General features: G+C 45.4%; 1 protein-coding gene across 5 annotated transcripts in view; it reads right to left on the reverse strand.

The window, feature by feature from the left end:
• LOC141156752 (cytochrome P450 3A29-like) overlaps positions 1–15,359 on the reverse strand; it is a 93,285-nt gene that overhangs the window by 28,717 nt on the left and 49,209 nt on the right. For all 5 annotated transcript variants that reach the window (XM_073643139.1, XM_073643103.1, XM_073643120.1 and 2 more), the window contains one exon: positions 51–150. In XM_073643139.1, the coding sequence (XP_073499240.1) occupies positions 51–150 (100 nt within the window). The remainder of the gene's footprint in view (positions 1–50; positions 151–15,359) is intronic.

Raw genomic sequence — 15,359 nt, forward strand, 5'->3', positions numbered from 1 at the left:
AATCACTAGAAATATACAATATCATACCAGGATTTGGTTGTAGGACTTACCCTTCTGTTGGTAAATATAGTATAGCATTCCTTAACTAGGATGGACTTAATGATTGCGGGGTCCATTACTGCCAGCACCGGCTGTCTCCCATCAAAGAACCTGGTTCAGAAAACAGATATGTTCAGGTATATTGTGAGACCAGCACTATAGGCACAAGATGATTGCTTACATTTACCAAATACAAGTTGAACAGTCTCAGCCGTGTACGTCAGTGATGAGATTACAGTACATGATCCTTTGTAATGTGTAATAAGCTCAGACTTACCTTACCGTTATTTCTATAGACAAAGGGATTTTACCAGGGTTGAAAGTTATTGACTATTCATAAAATGGGATAACGTACTGAGAGCTGGAGTCCAAAGACTGGACCCCACTGATTCAGAAAATGGGGCCCTGTATAATGTTAAATGCAGAAGAGGTCAAGTGTGTGCACTTCCACTCATTCATAGTGTAAGGCAGAAATAGCCGAGCGCTGTACTCAGCTTTCTCCAGTAGTCCCATAATAGACAATGTATATAAGAAATCATCCAGTGTTCATTCTGCCTGTGAATTATAATGGCTGAGGGAAAGACTACACAGTCTCTACCAGATCCACTGTTAGATGAAGAATGTGTTGAGTTTAATTCCCAGTCCAGTGAGAAGACTACATTCTACAAAACCTACATGGAAAGTTAGAGAGAACTTTGAATCCATTAAACATGAACTTTCTTGTGTTATAGCAGACTTATGGTAAAAATTGCTGAGTCACATCAAAAGCCTCTCTCAGCCTGCTTCTCTCGAACTACCACAAGAGGGAGCCCTAGGACAACTGTGTTCAGATACCTATGCCAGAAAGAGAAACTAATACATTATAATTCTGTAAAGGCTTAATATTTCACTTGAAGAAGAGTTGCAGGTTTTCCAAAAACTTAACTCTGTCAGAGAATGCATAGTATGTGATATTAAAGCCAAGACAGAAGCAAGAATTGTACAAATAGCTGAGACGTCATCTCGCATTGCTAGATTCGCCAGGCAGTCAAAACAATTATCTAAGTCACACTCTTCGAAATCTTCAACGCTCAGCGAACAGCTTATAAGAGCACGTGCAGAAGCCAAAGCTACTAAGGTACAAGCCGCTTTTGCGCAAAATAAAACTAAAATGGAAGTGGAAGCAGCATGCTAGAAGGCAGAAATGGAAGCGAGCGCAGCAGCTGAAGCAGCACACAAGAAGGCAGAAATGGAAGCGAGCGCAGCAGCTGAAGCAGCACACAAGAAGGCAGAAATGGAAGCGAGCGCAGCAGCTGAAGCAGCACGCAAGAAGCACACAGGAAGACAGAAATGGAAGCCAGCGCAGCACGCAAAAAAGCAGAAATAAAGGCCCTAGAAGAGAAATGTGAACATGCCACAGCCATGACAGCCATGTCAAGGTTAAAGGTCCTGGAACAAGCTATCAGTGGGAGCCAAAGAGACAGCATCAGTTTAAGTGATTTTGATACGGAAGACCCTTTTAAGTGTACAAGAGACTAAGTACTAAAGCAAAATAGTGCACCCCCGACTCCAGCAATCTTTCCTGACAGCACAGACATCCCTCTAAGGCAACAGGATGCAGATTGTTCGCCAGCATCCTGCATTCAAGGTCAGTAAAACAGGCTGCTAACCCTACATCCTGAACCTTCTTCATGCACAAGAATGTACCAGGCCCCTGTAACTCACCAAACCCTATACACTGAAGCCCAAGTGCAAGCCAATATGCAGACAAGTCATCACATTCTGGTCAGCCACACAATTCCTGCTACATGCGTGGCAGAATCTTTGCACATTACACCAGTTACTGAACTGAATGCTTATGCTACACCATACTTCCCGGCATTCCTAGGTCAAAACTTCACATGTCTGACAAGTCATGACATGTCTGAGTTTGCAAGGTACATGGTTCGTTGCAAACTTACTAAGTTTGGTCTCACAAACTTCGATCAACCTGAAAACTACAGAGGTTGGAAATGTACCTTTAGAACCATAATTAGGGGGCTTGGCATCACTGCTGCTGAAGAGCTAGATCTGCTGATCAGATGACTTGGTCCACAATCCACAGAACGGGTCAAGAGACTTAGATCTATTCACATCAATAATCCAGTGGCTGGTCTCATGGCTGCATGGGAGAGACTAGAATGAAGCTATGGTAGTCCTGAAGATATAGAAAATTCTCTGTTCAAGCATCTACGGGATTTTCCAAAAATATCTAGTAAGAACAGTTCAAAATTCCAAGAGCTCAGTGACCTCCTGATAGAGCTCCAGATGGCCAAAGCAGGCACGCACCTACCTGGCCTCAGCTACCTGGACACTGCTTATGGGGTAAACCTAATAGTTTCCAAGCTACCGTATAATATTCAAGAAAAGTGGACCATAATTGGATCAAGATACAAAACAGCTAACCAAGTCTCCTTTCCTCCATTTTCCTACTTCTGTGAGTTTATCAAGGACCTTGCAGAGTGTAAGACTGACCCAAGCTTTTCCTACGGAGCACCCAGTGGCCCTGGTTCATCCCCTCCTAAGTATGAAAGTCCAAGTTCAAGTAACAGAAACCGCAGCAGTTAAGTTTCAGGGAAAAAGACTGATGTTCTTCCCACACCTTCAACAGCTCCAATTGAAAATCCTAATTGAATGTGTCCCATGCATAAGAAGCCACATCCCTTAAAGAAGTGCATTGGCTTCAGAAAGAAACCGCTTCAGGAACACAAGGAGATTCTAAAGAACTTTGGGGTATGTTACAGATGTTGTGCTTCTAATGAACACTTTGCTAAGAGCTGTAAAATCCCTATTAAGTGTGTGGAGGGCGACAGTGAGGACCACATACAGTACAGACCAAAAGTTTGGAGACACCTTCTCATTTAAAGATTTTTCTGTATTTTCATGACTTTAAAAATTGTACATTCACACTGAAGGCATCAAAACTATGAATTAACACATGTGGAATTATATACTTAACAAAAAAGTGTGAAACAACTGAAAATATGTCTTATATTCTAGGTTTTTCAAAGTAGCCACCTTTTGCTTTAATGACTGCTTTGCACACTCTTGGCATTCTCTTGATGAGCTTCAAGAGGTAGTCACCGGAAATGGTTTTCACTTCACAGGTGTGGACTGTCAGGTTCAATAAGTGGAATTTCTTGCCTTATAAATGGGGTTGGGACCATCAGTTGTGTTGTGCAGAAGTCAGGTGGATACACAGCTGATAGTCCTACTGAATAGACTGTTAGAATTTGTATTATGGCAAGAAAAAAGCAGCTAAGTAAAGAAAAATGAGTGGCCTTCATTACTTTAAGAAATGAAGGTCAGTCAGTCCGAAAAATTGGGCAAACTTTGAAAGTGTCCCCAAGTGCAGTTGCAAAAACCATCAAGTGCTACAAAGAAACTGGCTCACATGAGGACTGCCCCAGGAAAGGAAGACCAAGAGTCACCTCTGCTTCTGAGGATAAGTTTATCCGAGTCACCAGCCTCAGAAAACGCGGGTTAACAGCAGCTCAGATTAGAGACCAGGTCAATGCCACACAGAGTTCTAGCAGCAGACACATCTCTACAACAACTGTTAAGAGGAGACTTTGTGCAGCAGGCCTTCATGGTAAAATAGCTGCTAGGAAACCACTGCTAAGGACAGGCAACAAGCAGAAGAGACTTGTTTGGGCTAAAGAACACAAGAAATGGACATTAGACCAGTGGAAATCTGTGCTTTGGTCTGATGAGTTCAAATTTGAGATCTTTGGTTCCAACCACCGTGTCTTTGTGCGACGCAGAAAAGGTGAACAGATGGACTCTACATGCCTGGTTCTCACCGTGAAGCATGGAGGAGGAGGTGTGATGGTGTGGGGGTGCTTTGCTGGTGACACTGTTGGGGATTTATTCAAAATTGAAGGCATACTGAACCAGCATGGCTACCACAGCATCTTGCAGGGGCATGCTATTCCATCTGGTTTGCGTTTAGTTGGACCATCATTTAATTTTCATCAGGACAGTGACCCCAAACACACCTCCAGGCTGTGTAAGGGCTATTTGACCAAGAAGGAAAGTGATGAGGTGCTACGCCAGATGACCTGGCCTCCACAGTCACCAAACCTGAACCCAATCGAGATGGTTTGGGGTGAGCTGGACCGCAGAGTGAAGGCAAAAGGGCCAACAAGTGCTAAGCATCTCTGGAAACTCCTTCAAGATTGTTGGAAGACCATTTCCGGTGTCTACCTCTTGAAGCTCATCAAGAGAATGCCAAGAGTGTGCAAAGCAGTCATCAAAGCAAAAGGTGGCTACTTTGAAGAACCTAGAATATAAGACATATTTTCAGTTGTTTCACACTTTTTTGTTAAGTATATAGTTCCACATGTGTTAATTCATAGTTTTGATGCCTTCAGTGTGAATGTACAATTTTCATAGTCATGAAAATACAGAAAAATCTTTAAATGAGAAGGTGTGTCCAAACTTTTGGTCTGTACTGTACAAGCACTCCATCCATCCCAATCTAACTCTGTACCGCTTACACCTTCTCCCACCACAACGCAAGACCGGTGAGGATGTAGATAAAGCAGTGAGTCATATCACAATATCTTCTTCATGCACAAAAGTCTGCGGGGAAGGCCTCTGGGACAAATCGTGTGCGAAGATATGCCTGGTAGTGTTGATTGAGCGTGTATTGTTAACCCTTTCGGTGAGCATGCTTGGGTACTCGCCGAGTATTTGCGGTGCGCTCGGCATCTATGTTAGTGTCACCGCGGCAGCATATGTCATGGCTGTTAAACAGCTGTGACACATGCAGGGATTGCCTAATAAACAGGCAATCCCTGCATGTGTCACAGCTGTTTAACAGCCATGAGACATGCAGCCGCGGTAACACTAACATACAGTGGCATGTAAAAGTTTGGGCACCCCTGGTCAAAATCACTGTTATTGTGAACAGTTAAGCAAGTTGAAGATGAAATGATCTCTAAAAGGCATATTGTTAAAGATCATAGAATCATAGAATGGTAGAGTTGGAAGGGACCTCCTGGGTCATCTGGTCCAACCCCCTGCTCAAAGCAGGATTCACTAGATCATCTCAGACAGATGTCTGTCCAGCCTCTGTTTGAAGACGTCCATTGAAGGGGAACTCACCACCTCTCGTGGCAGCCTGTTCCACTCATTAATCACCCTAACTGTCAAAAAGTTTTTTCTAATATCTAATCTGTGTCTCCTCCCATTTAGTTTCATCCCATTGCTTCTAGTCTTTCCTTGTGCAAATGAGAATAAAGATGATCCTTCTACAATGTGACAGCCCTTGACATATTTGTAGACAGCTATTAAGTCTCCTCTCAGTCTTCTTTTTTGCAAGCTAAACATTCCCAAATCCTGCAACCGTTCCTCATAGGACATGGTTTGCAGACCAGTCACCATTCTGGTCGCTCTTCTCTGAACTTGCTCCAGTTTGTCTATGTCTTTTTTAAAATGTGGTGCCCAAAACTGTACACAGTATTCCAGATGAGGTCTGACCAAAGAGGAGTAAAGACCGATAATGACTTCACGTGATCTAGACTGTATGCTTCTGTTAATACATCCCAGAATTGTATTTGCCTTTTTTGCTGCTGCATCACACTGTTGACTCATGTTCAGTCTATGATCTATTAGTATACCTAAGTCTTTTTCACATGTACTGTTGCTTAGCTCTATTCCTCCCATTCTGTATATGCTTTTTTCATTTTTATTGCCCAGATGTAGTACTTTGCATTTTTCCCTGTTAAAAACCATTCTGTTGGTTGCTGCCCACTGCTTCAGTTTATTTAGGTCTTTTTGAATCCTCTCTCTCTCTTCTCTAGTATTAGCTATCCCTCCTAGCTTTGTGTCATCAGCAAATTTAATCAGTTTACCCTCAATTCCTTCATCTAAATCATTGATAAAGATGTTGAACAATACAGGTCCCAGGACGGAGCCCTGTGACATATTTCAGTTGTATTTTAGGCAAATAAATATATATATTGTCTTTTTTTTTCTTTTTAAAAAATTACAATAAGGGAAATGGGCCTATACAAAAGTTTGGGCACGCTTGGAGATTTGTGTGCTTTGATAATTTTGACCAAGGTTTCTGACCTTAATTAGCCTGTTAGGGTTATGTCTTGTTCACTACCTGTAATGCACACGCCCGGGCTGAGTGGCGTGTGCGTGTATATGTAGTGATTCCACTGGACCGTGCCGGAGAGTGAATGCTTGGAGGGGCGTAACTAAGTATCCACCCGATCCGACCAGGGTCGCTCGACGGCATACGACGCCAGTGCACCAAGGAGGAACCGAGCAGAGGGACCAGGTGCTACTCCAGGACAGACCCCGGACACGGCTGTTGACCCACACAGGGGAATACAGGAACAGGCAGGTTAGGCTGGCACACAGACTGCTGGGTATAGGCAGACACGGCTGGTATGCAGACTGGCGGATGCTGGTAAGCACGACTGGTATGCAGGCAGGGAGGTACTGGCAGGTACGACAGGTTGGAGCACCGAGTGGATAGGACCCAGTACAGACTGGGACTCAGGAACAGAACCACAGATGTGGTGGACAAACACAGCAGAGTGAGGCCGCCCAGAGCGGCGAGCAAGAGCAGAACAAGACGAGACCGCCTGGAGCGGTGGGCGAGAGAAGAGCAGGACAAGGCCGCCTGGAGCGGTGAGCGAGAGAGGAGCAGGACGAGACTGCCGGAGCAGCGAGCAAAGGGTCAGAGCAGAGCGAGACTGCCGGAGCAGCGAGCAAAGGGTCAGAGCAGAGCGAGACTGCCGGAGCAGCGAGCAAAGGGTCAGAGCAGAGCGAGACTGCCGGAGCAGTGAGCAAAGGGTCAGAGTAGAGCGAGACTGCCGGAGCTGTGAGCAAGGCAGAGCAGGCAAGAACCGCCGGAGCGGTGAGCAAGGCAGAGCAGAGGGGACAGGGCTCTGTTCACACGGAACAGACAGGAAGGGAAAGGCAGAACCAGGTACACACAGGATACTAGCAATGAAGTAGCGAGTGGACTCTAAACTCACAAACGGGAGTACAGGGACAACGAGTAGGAGTAGGTACGGGATAGATTCTGCAGGAAAAGGGAAGGTACGGACATAGAGAAAAACAGGTAACAGGCTAGGAGAGTATTCAGACAAGAACAGCAGCAAGATACAGGAGCGGGTCTAGGTATGCGGCCCCTAGAAGGCGGAACGAAAAGGCTAGGAGCGTGTACACACTGGCCTGGAAATACAGCCTCCAGGATAGGCAGAAGACAACAGGCTAGAAGATAGTTCAGACAGGACACAGTTCAGACACGGGAACTGATACCGCAAGACAGGAAGCATAGACAGGACCTGGCACATCAGTGACCAGAAGCCAACTGACAGAACACAATGCTCAGGCAAGGATTCCAGGAAAGTGCTGGGTTAAATACCAGGTGACAGACAGCAATAGGCTGAGGATGCACAAGGGGTGTGCCTGCAGCAGCTACAAGAAGCAGGAAGTGATCGGGCGCCGCCCTTAAGCAGCAGAAACAGAGGCAAGCAGACAGCATGGAGGGAAGCCAGGCTAGCAGACTGGACTGGAGATCAAGTGCGCGCTCTTGCACAGTGGGAGATGGACCACTATGCAAGGACGCCGCCAGGTATGTTACACTACCATCGTTAGGAAATGCCAGGTGATGAAAATTTCCCAGCTTTATAAAAACCAAGCCTCCTCTAACTTTATGCCAAAAAATCAGCAGCCATGGGTTATTCTAAGCAGCTGCCTAGCACTCTGAAAATGAAAATGGTGGAGGCCCATAAAGCAGGAGAAGGCTAAAAGAAGATAGCAAAGTGTTTTCAAGTTGCCCTTTCCTCAGTTTGAAATGTAATTAAGAAATGGCAGTTAACAGGAACAGTGAAGGTCAAGATAAGGACTGGAAGACCAAGCAAAATTTCAGTGAGAGCTGTTCGTACGATTGCTAGAGAGGCAAATCAGAACCCCTGCTTAACCTCAAAAGACCTACAGAAAGATTTAGCAGACTCTAGCTTTGTGGTTCATTGTTCTACTGTTCAGAGACACCTGCACAAATATGACCTTCATGGAAGAGTCATCAGAAGAAAACTTCTCCTGCAGCCTCACCATAAAATTCAGCATCAGAAGTATGCAAAAGAACATCTAAACTACCCTGATACATTTTGGAAACAAGTTCTATCGACCGAAAAGGTTAAAATAGAAGTCTTTGGCCACAATGATCAAAGGTATGTGTGGAGAAAAAAGGCCACCAAATTTCAGGAAAATAACATCTCGCCAACTATTAAGCATGGGGGTGGATCAGTCATGCTTTGGGGTTGTGTTGCAGCCGATGGTGCAGGGGACATTTCACGGGTAGAGGGAACAATGGATTCAATGAAATTTCAACAAATTCTTAATGCAAACATAACACCATCTGTAAAAAAGCTGAAGTTGAAAGGAGGATGGCTTCTACAAATGGTTAATGATCCTAAACAAACATCAAAATCCACAATAGGCTACCTCAAAAGTTGCAAGCTGAAGGTTTTACAATGGCCCTCACAGTCCCCTCTTCTGAACATCAATGAAAATCTGTGGCTAGACCTCAAAATAGCAGTGCATGCAAGATGACCAAGGAATCTCACAGAACTGGAAGGATTTTCCAAGGAAGAATGGATGAAAATCCCTCAAACAAGAATTGAAAGACTCTTGTCTTGCTACAAAAAGCTTTTACAAGCTGTGATACTTTCAAAACCGGGTGCTACTAGGTACTAACCATGCAGGATGCCCAAACTTTTGCATTGGTCCATTTTCCTTTTTCGTCATTTTTAAAATGTAAAAGATTAAAAAATATATATTTTTTGCCTAAAATACAAAGGAAATCTGTTATCTTTAACTTCAGGCCTTTTAGAGATCATTTCATCTTCAACTTGCTTAACTGTTCACAATAACAATAACTTTGACCAGGGGTGCCCAAACTTTTACATGCCACTGTAGATGCTGAGCATGATACAAATACTTGGCGAGCCTCTGAGCGTGCTCGCCAGAAGAGTTAACAATACACGCTTGATCAACACTAATTCCTGGTGAACGTGCATCACAAGGGTCAATCACAGAAAACTGCAAAGGTGTATGTCATCCTGGACATCAGAGTAACCGATCATTTGCAAGGTCAGAACTCTTTGATCTGTTTAACTTAAAGGGAAATGCTCATCCTTACACCCTGGGCACCTGTAGTGGCATTACGGAGGTCTCTGGGAGAAGGGCCAATGGACTCATAGTGTCTTCTTTCGGGAACAATGTGGAGATACTCCTACCCACTCTCGTTGAGTGCAACCAGATACCATCCAACAGAGAGGAGATCAAAACTCCAGAGGCTGCTCTTCCTCACTCTCATCTAAAAACTATAGCCAACAAGATACCAGTGCAAATATCCTGATTCTGCTTGGCAGAGACATTCTCCGGCTACACAAGGTACGTCAACAAATCAACGGACCACATAATTCTCCATTTTCTCAACATTTTGATCTAGGCTGGCTTATCATAGGTAATGTCTGCATAGAAAAGATGAAGAGACCTACAAGGATGATTCCTGGGTAGCACCTTTACCCTTTCATTCTCCAAGAACAAGGTTTCCTAAAAATCTGCAGCAAGCAACGGTGAGGTTTTCATGTTTAAAACGTAACATAAGAGAAAACAGAGATGGAGAAATATTTTGTCGACTTTATGCAGAATATCTTTGACAGAGGTCATGCAGAGCCTGCACCACCATTGAAGGAAGGAGAAGAATGCTGGTACCTTCCATCCTTTGGTGTCTATCACCCTCGCAAACCTAACCAAATCGGAGTGGTGTTTGACTCCAGTGCTCAGTATGAAGGCATCTCTCTCAATAGCTTGCTCCTAACTGGGCCTAACTTAAACAACATCCTTATAGGAGTACTGATATGCTTCAGACAAGAACCTGTTGCAGTAATCGCCAACAGTCAGCAAATGTTCCATTTTTTTTATTTTGAGAGAAGACAGTAGAAACTACCTCAGGTTTCTATGGCACAAGGACAATGACGTTCAAAAGGAGGTCGTAGACTACCGGATGAAGGTACTGTATATGTCTTCAGTAACAGACCCTCACCTGCCGTGGAAAACTATGGACTTGTGAGAGTGTGAAATGTGATAACAGCAGGAGAGCACTAGGACCCTGTGACTTTTGCCTGGCTAAGCTCAGAGGAGGGGCAGTGCAAGAAACTGTGTGTTTTAAGAGTGTCTTAGGTGTGAGAGGCTAGACAGGAAGTCTGTGAGAACTGAGCTGCAAGAAGATGCTGTCTTTACATGCTTCCCTGTGGAGTTTGTTTACCCCTTTCTCTGTTTAAGAACAAGTGCTGAACTGGGGAAAGCTGTGTGGCTCTGTGGAGTTTTGTGGAAGTCCATGCTGAGTGGATTAGAGACTTTGTGCTGAAGGAGTCACGTGTCGAGTGATAAAGGAAGGGACTGAGGAATCCATTTCTGTGACAGAGCACATGGTTGGTGTACTGGATAAGAGTGAGAGACTTCGGGAGGAAAGAAAGTATCTGGTGCCATTTCTACTGAGAGGATATTGACAAGTCTTTGTGAAGAGATCTTCCCAGACCTTAATCTGAGGCTACAGGACTAAAGTCCCCGGCGTGTGGGCTCGGCATCGGCTGACAAGACAAGGAATTTTTGCTGTTTTTGTGAACTTTGTTTTTGTTTTGGCGCCAAAGTTTTCCGGGACTAGCTGCAGCCACCATGATTCACAGGCCTGTGATAGACTGCATCTGAGGTTAACGGTACCATAACTTTAAGATACCCGGGTATCCTGATAATAAGGGTATAAGAGCAATTTATATAGTTTCATGCATTATTATTGTTAATAGTGGTAGGATTGTATTCAGTGTGCCATCTCAGGGGGTCCCCATATACCGCCCTCACTAGACTGACTTTGTGTTTAGGTAAAATTGTTCCAGATCCCTAGAATAATTCACATAAGCTGGAAACCTTGAGATTGGCACATTGATTTCAGCTTTTGCTGATTGCGTGTATTTAGTAGAGACAGTGTCCCAGGCAGAACCTGAGACTGATTGATTCAATACTGAATTTTAGTCTAATCCCTGGTTTAGTAAAGAAAGTGTTGTTTATTTCTGCCTCTGTCTCAGTTTGTGACTCACTGGATCTCTCTCGGACCCCCGGTCATTAGAGTCAAACAGCCCAGGAAGGTGAGAGAGAGTATAGATCTGATGCTCATCTATTTGTGGAGAAGAACTTCTATGTAGATGATGGGCTTAAGTTTCTGCCCACAAGTGAAGAAGCAATTGATCTGCTCTCTAGAACTCAGGAAATGCTGTCGCCAGCAAACCTTAGACTTCACAAGATCATCTTCAACAGCCAGGAGGTAATGAAAGCATTTCCATCTGAGGACCATGCAACGAGCCTAAAGGATATCGATTCTGACGTTCCTTCTATGCAATGCAGCCTTGCTCTGCTTCGGGACATTAAACAGGACAAGTTATTATTCCAGGTGTCAGTCTATAATAAACCCTTCACTAAATGAGGAGTCTTACCTGTTGTGAACAGCATCTGTGATCCTCTTGGGTTTATAGCACCCATCCCTATTCAAGGCAAGATACTGTTGAGACAGTTGACCTCTGAGAACACGGACTGCAACACTTCACTACCGTCCCAGAAACAACAAAGGTGGGAGACAAGGAAGACATCTCTGAAGATCTTAGAACATCCTATCTTGTTGCCACATTGTTCCGCCTTAAAGGGGTATTCCCTTCTCCAAGATCTTATCCCAATATGTAGTAGGTGTAATAATAATAATATTAGCAAATATCTCCAATTAGAAATGTAGAATAGTATTTTTGATTCGCTTTGCCACTTACCTCATGTGCAGGCATTGCAGGACCTTAGGTATCCAGGGTTACAACCACTAGCAGCGAGCTAACTAACTTTCGCTATATCAGTGGACGTAACCATGGATACCTAAGGTCCTGCAATGCCTGCACATGAGGAAAGAGACATAGCGAATCAAAAATGGTATACTACATTTCTAATTGTAGGTATTTGCTAATATTATTATTATTACACCCAGGGCCGACGTCAGCATCCGGCGCACCCGGGCAAGTGCCGGGGCCCTAAGCAGACGGGGGGCCCACTCACGGTCGGGCACCCCGCCAGGCTATGGGCGGAGGAGAGCGGTGCCAGCACCCGCCCTTCTCCCCCATTTGCTCAGGGCCCCGGCAGCCGGACACTTACCTCTCCCTGTGCCTCCAGAGATCCGCTGTCTTCCTGCTGTGCGCTCCCTGTGACGTCTCAGGTGAGAGGGTGCGGTGATGTCTTTCCACCGCATCCTCCCCTGAGCCATCACAGGCAGCGCAGAGCGGGAAGACGCTAGCAACGAAGTCCAGACTTGAGCAGCGGCAGCAGGTGAGGAGGAGTGAGGTGAGTATTTGATTTTTTTTTTTTTTAATGTATGGAGGCATGGGGCATTATATGGTGGGGGTGACATCCGGCATGGGACATTATATGGGGGGGGGGTAACATCCTGCATGGGGCATTATAAAGAGGGGGGGGTGATATCCTGCATGGGGCATAATATGGTGGGGGAAAGGGACATCCTGCATGGGGCATTATATGGAGGGGAGGAACATCTTGCATGGGGCATTATATGGGGGGGAAAGGGACATCCTGCATGGGGCATTATATGGGGGGGAAGGGACATCCTGCATGGGGCATTATATGGGGGGGAGAAGTGACATCCTGCATGGGGCATTATATGAGGGGTGACATCCTGCATGGGACATTATATGGGGGGGAGGGACATCCTGCATGGGGGCATTATATGGGGGGGAGGGACATCCTGCATGGGGCATTATATGGGGGGAAGGGACATCCTGCATGGGGCATTATATGGGGGGAAGGGACATCCTGCATGGGGCATTATATGGATGGGGGGACATCCTGCATGGGGCATTACATGGGGGGAGAAGTGACATCCTGCATGGGGCATTATATGGGGGAGAAGGGACATCCTGCATGGGGCATTATATGGGGGGGAAGGGACATCCTGCATAGGGCATTATATGGGGGGGAGAAGTGACATCCTGCATAGGGCATTATATGAGGGGTGACATCCTGCATGGGGCATTATATGGGGGGTGACATCCTGCATGGGGCATTATATGGGGGGGAAAGGGACATCCTGCATGGGGCATTATATGGGGGGGAGTGACATCCTGCATGGGGCATTATATGGGGGTGACATCCTGCATGGGGCATTATATGGGGGGTGACATCCTGCATGGGGCATTATAAGGGGGGGGGACAGCCTGCATGGGGCATTATAAGGGGGTTATAGCCTGCATAGGGCATTATGTGAGGGGAACGGAACAGCCTGCATGGAGCATTATATGGGGGTCAGTATCCTGTATGGAGCGTTATAAGGGGACCAGTATCCTGTACGGAGCATTTTATAGGGGCCAATATTCTGTATGGAGCGTTATATGGGGGCCAGTATTCTGTATGGAGCGTTATATGGAGGTCAGTATTCTGTATGGAGCGTTATATGGGGGCCAGTATTCTGTATGGAGCATTTTATGGGGGCCAGTATACTGTGTGAAGCGATTCACCAGTTTCTGAGCCATTGTGGAATTTACAATAGATATTGCTCATGTAATGTAAGAAGTGAAATCTTTGCATTGTACTATATATATTTCTCTGCGGTATCTGTGCATCATGAATCGTGGTATGTGTTAAAGGGGCCCACTGAGACTCTCTCGCCCGGGGCCCAGAAAAACCTGGAGCCGGCCCTGATTACACCTACTACATATTGGGATAGGATCTTGGAGATGGGAATACCCCTTTAAGGTACCTTTCAGCCTCCACCAGAAGAGAAGTTCACATTTTCTCTGACTCATCTACAGAGGTTATACCTGCAGTAGCCTATCTGAAGACCTCAGAAGCCATCAACAGGGTACATTGTGGATTTGTCCTGGACAAAGCCAAACTAGCCTCAAGGCCTGCTCACTCTGTACCAAGACTTGGTCTTTGTGCTGCTGTACTGCTGGTGGAGGTTGCCGAAGTTGCCCCTGAACAGTGCCATCACAACTCCATTGACCTGCATCCAGCTTACCGAGGACTTGATTCATGGCTGCATCTAGCTTTTGTGACAACACCTGGCTGTCTTCCCCAACTTTCTACATGAGGACCCTTGTTCTGTTGATGCTAGCAGAACATTTGAACTTGAACAACCAGACACTGACGGAGAGATCAGACCAGCAGGCTCTAAACGCTGCATATCTATGACACCAAAGTTGAAGCTGAGGTCTCACCACTCTGGACACTTCTCAAGCTGGTCATCAGTCGTGCAGGCTGGTATTCACCTCACTTATATCTCCAAGTGCTTCATGAGAGAAGGCATCACATGAAGGACATTTGTACTGGACACAGCTTACGGCAGGGAGTATACCGCCATATACCTCCAGCTGTGTTAGGACATGGAACTTTCACCATTTTGATTGTTGGGTTGGTGGAAGTGTTTGCATGTTGCGGCTTCCCCAATCCGAAGATGGGTTTCCAATTGGACTTGGATTATCCTACTGTTGTGGACTTCAGGCCACCAACCGGAAAACTGGACTTACAACTGTTATAGCAATTGTTGTATGCTTGTGTGTTTCTTTTTTATCTTTTAGATTACAGATTGACGATGGACATCATCAGAAGACATCAAGTCAAAATGGATCATTGTGAAATCTAAAGATTTCAGATGGGGATTGTCATGTCCCATGATTTGGGAATCGTTCAGACAGTATTACACCATTATTGAGTTGTTTTATATTGCTGTTTCCTTGCTATTCAATAAGGTTTGCTGTCTTTAGAAGTTTATCCTTTCTCTCTCCCTGTCTCTCTCTGATGTAGCTATGATGTCAGTAACCCCTCCCTTCTTCCCCATTCTTTTTCCTCATTCACCATCTTCATCCATGTTAGAGTATGTGCCCACGATAAGAAGTCGCTGCTGCCGCGACGCTGCTGAACATCCGCGTGGCTTCCACCCTCATTATGCAAATGAACATCAGCAATTTTTTTTTTCACATGCGGACTCTCCTCATTGATGTTAGACTATGGGGAAAGTCCACATGCAGACCCGCAAGAGAAATTGACATGCTGCAGTCCTGAAAGACGCGCCGCATGTCAGTTTCCACGGGTGATCCACAGGTGCACGAAATTCCATACACTATGCTGTAACATCTGGAAGCTGCGGGTTTGACGCTGCATAAACACGCAGCTTCAAACCTGTAGCGGCTCCTGATTCTGGGCAGATACCCTTAGAAACTAGTGCT

This window comes from Phyllobates terribilis, unplaced genomic scaffold, assembly GCF_046119375.1.
Source record: "Phyllobates terribilis strain yellow unplaced genomic scaffold, ASM4611937v1 Scaffold_1__5_contigs__length_1240528914, whole genome shotgun sequence".
Lineage (NCBI taxonomy): Eukaryota > Metazoa > Chordata > Amphibia > Anura > Dendrobatidae > Phyllobates > Phyllobates terribilis.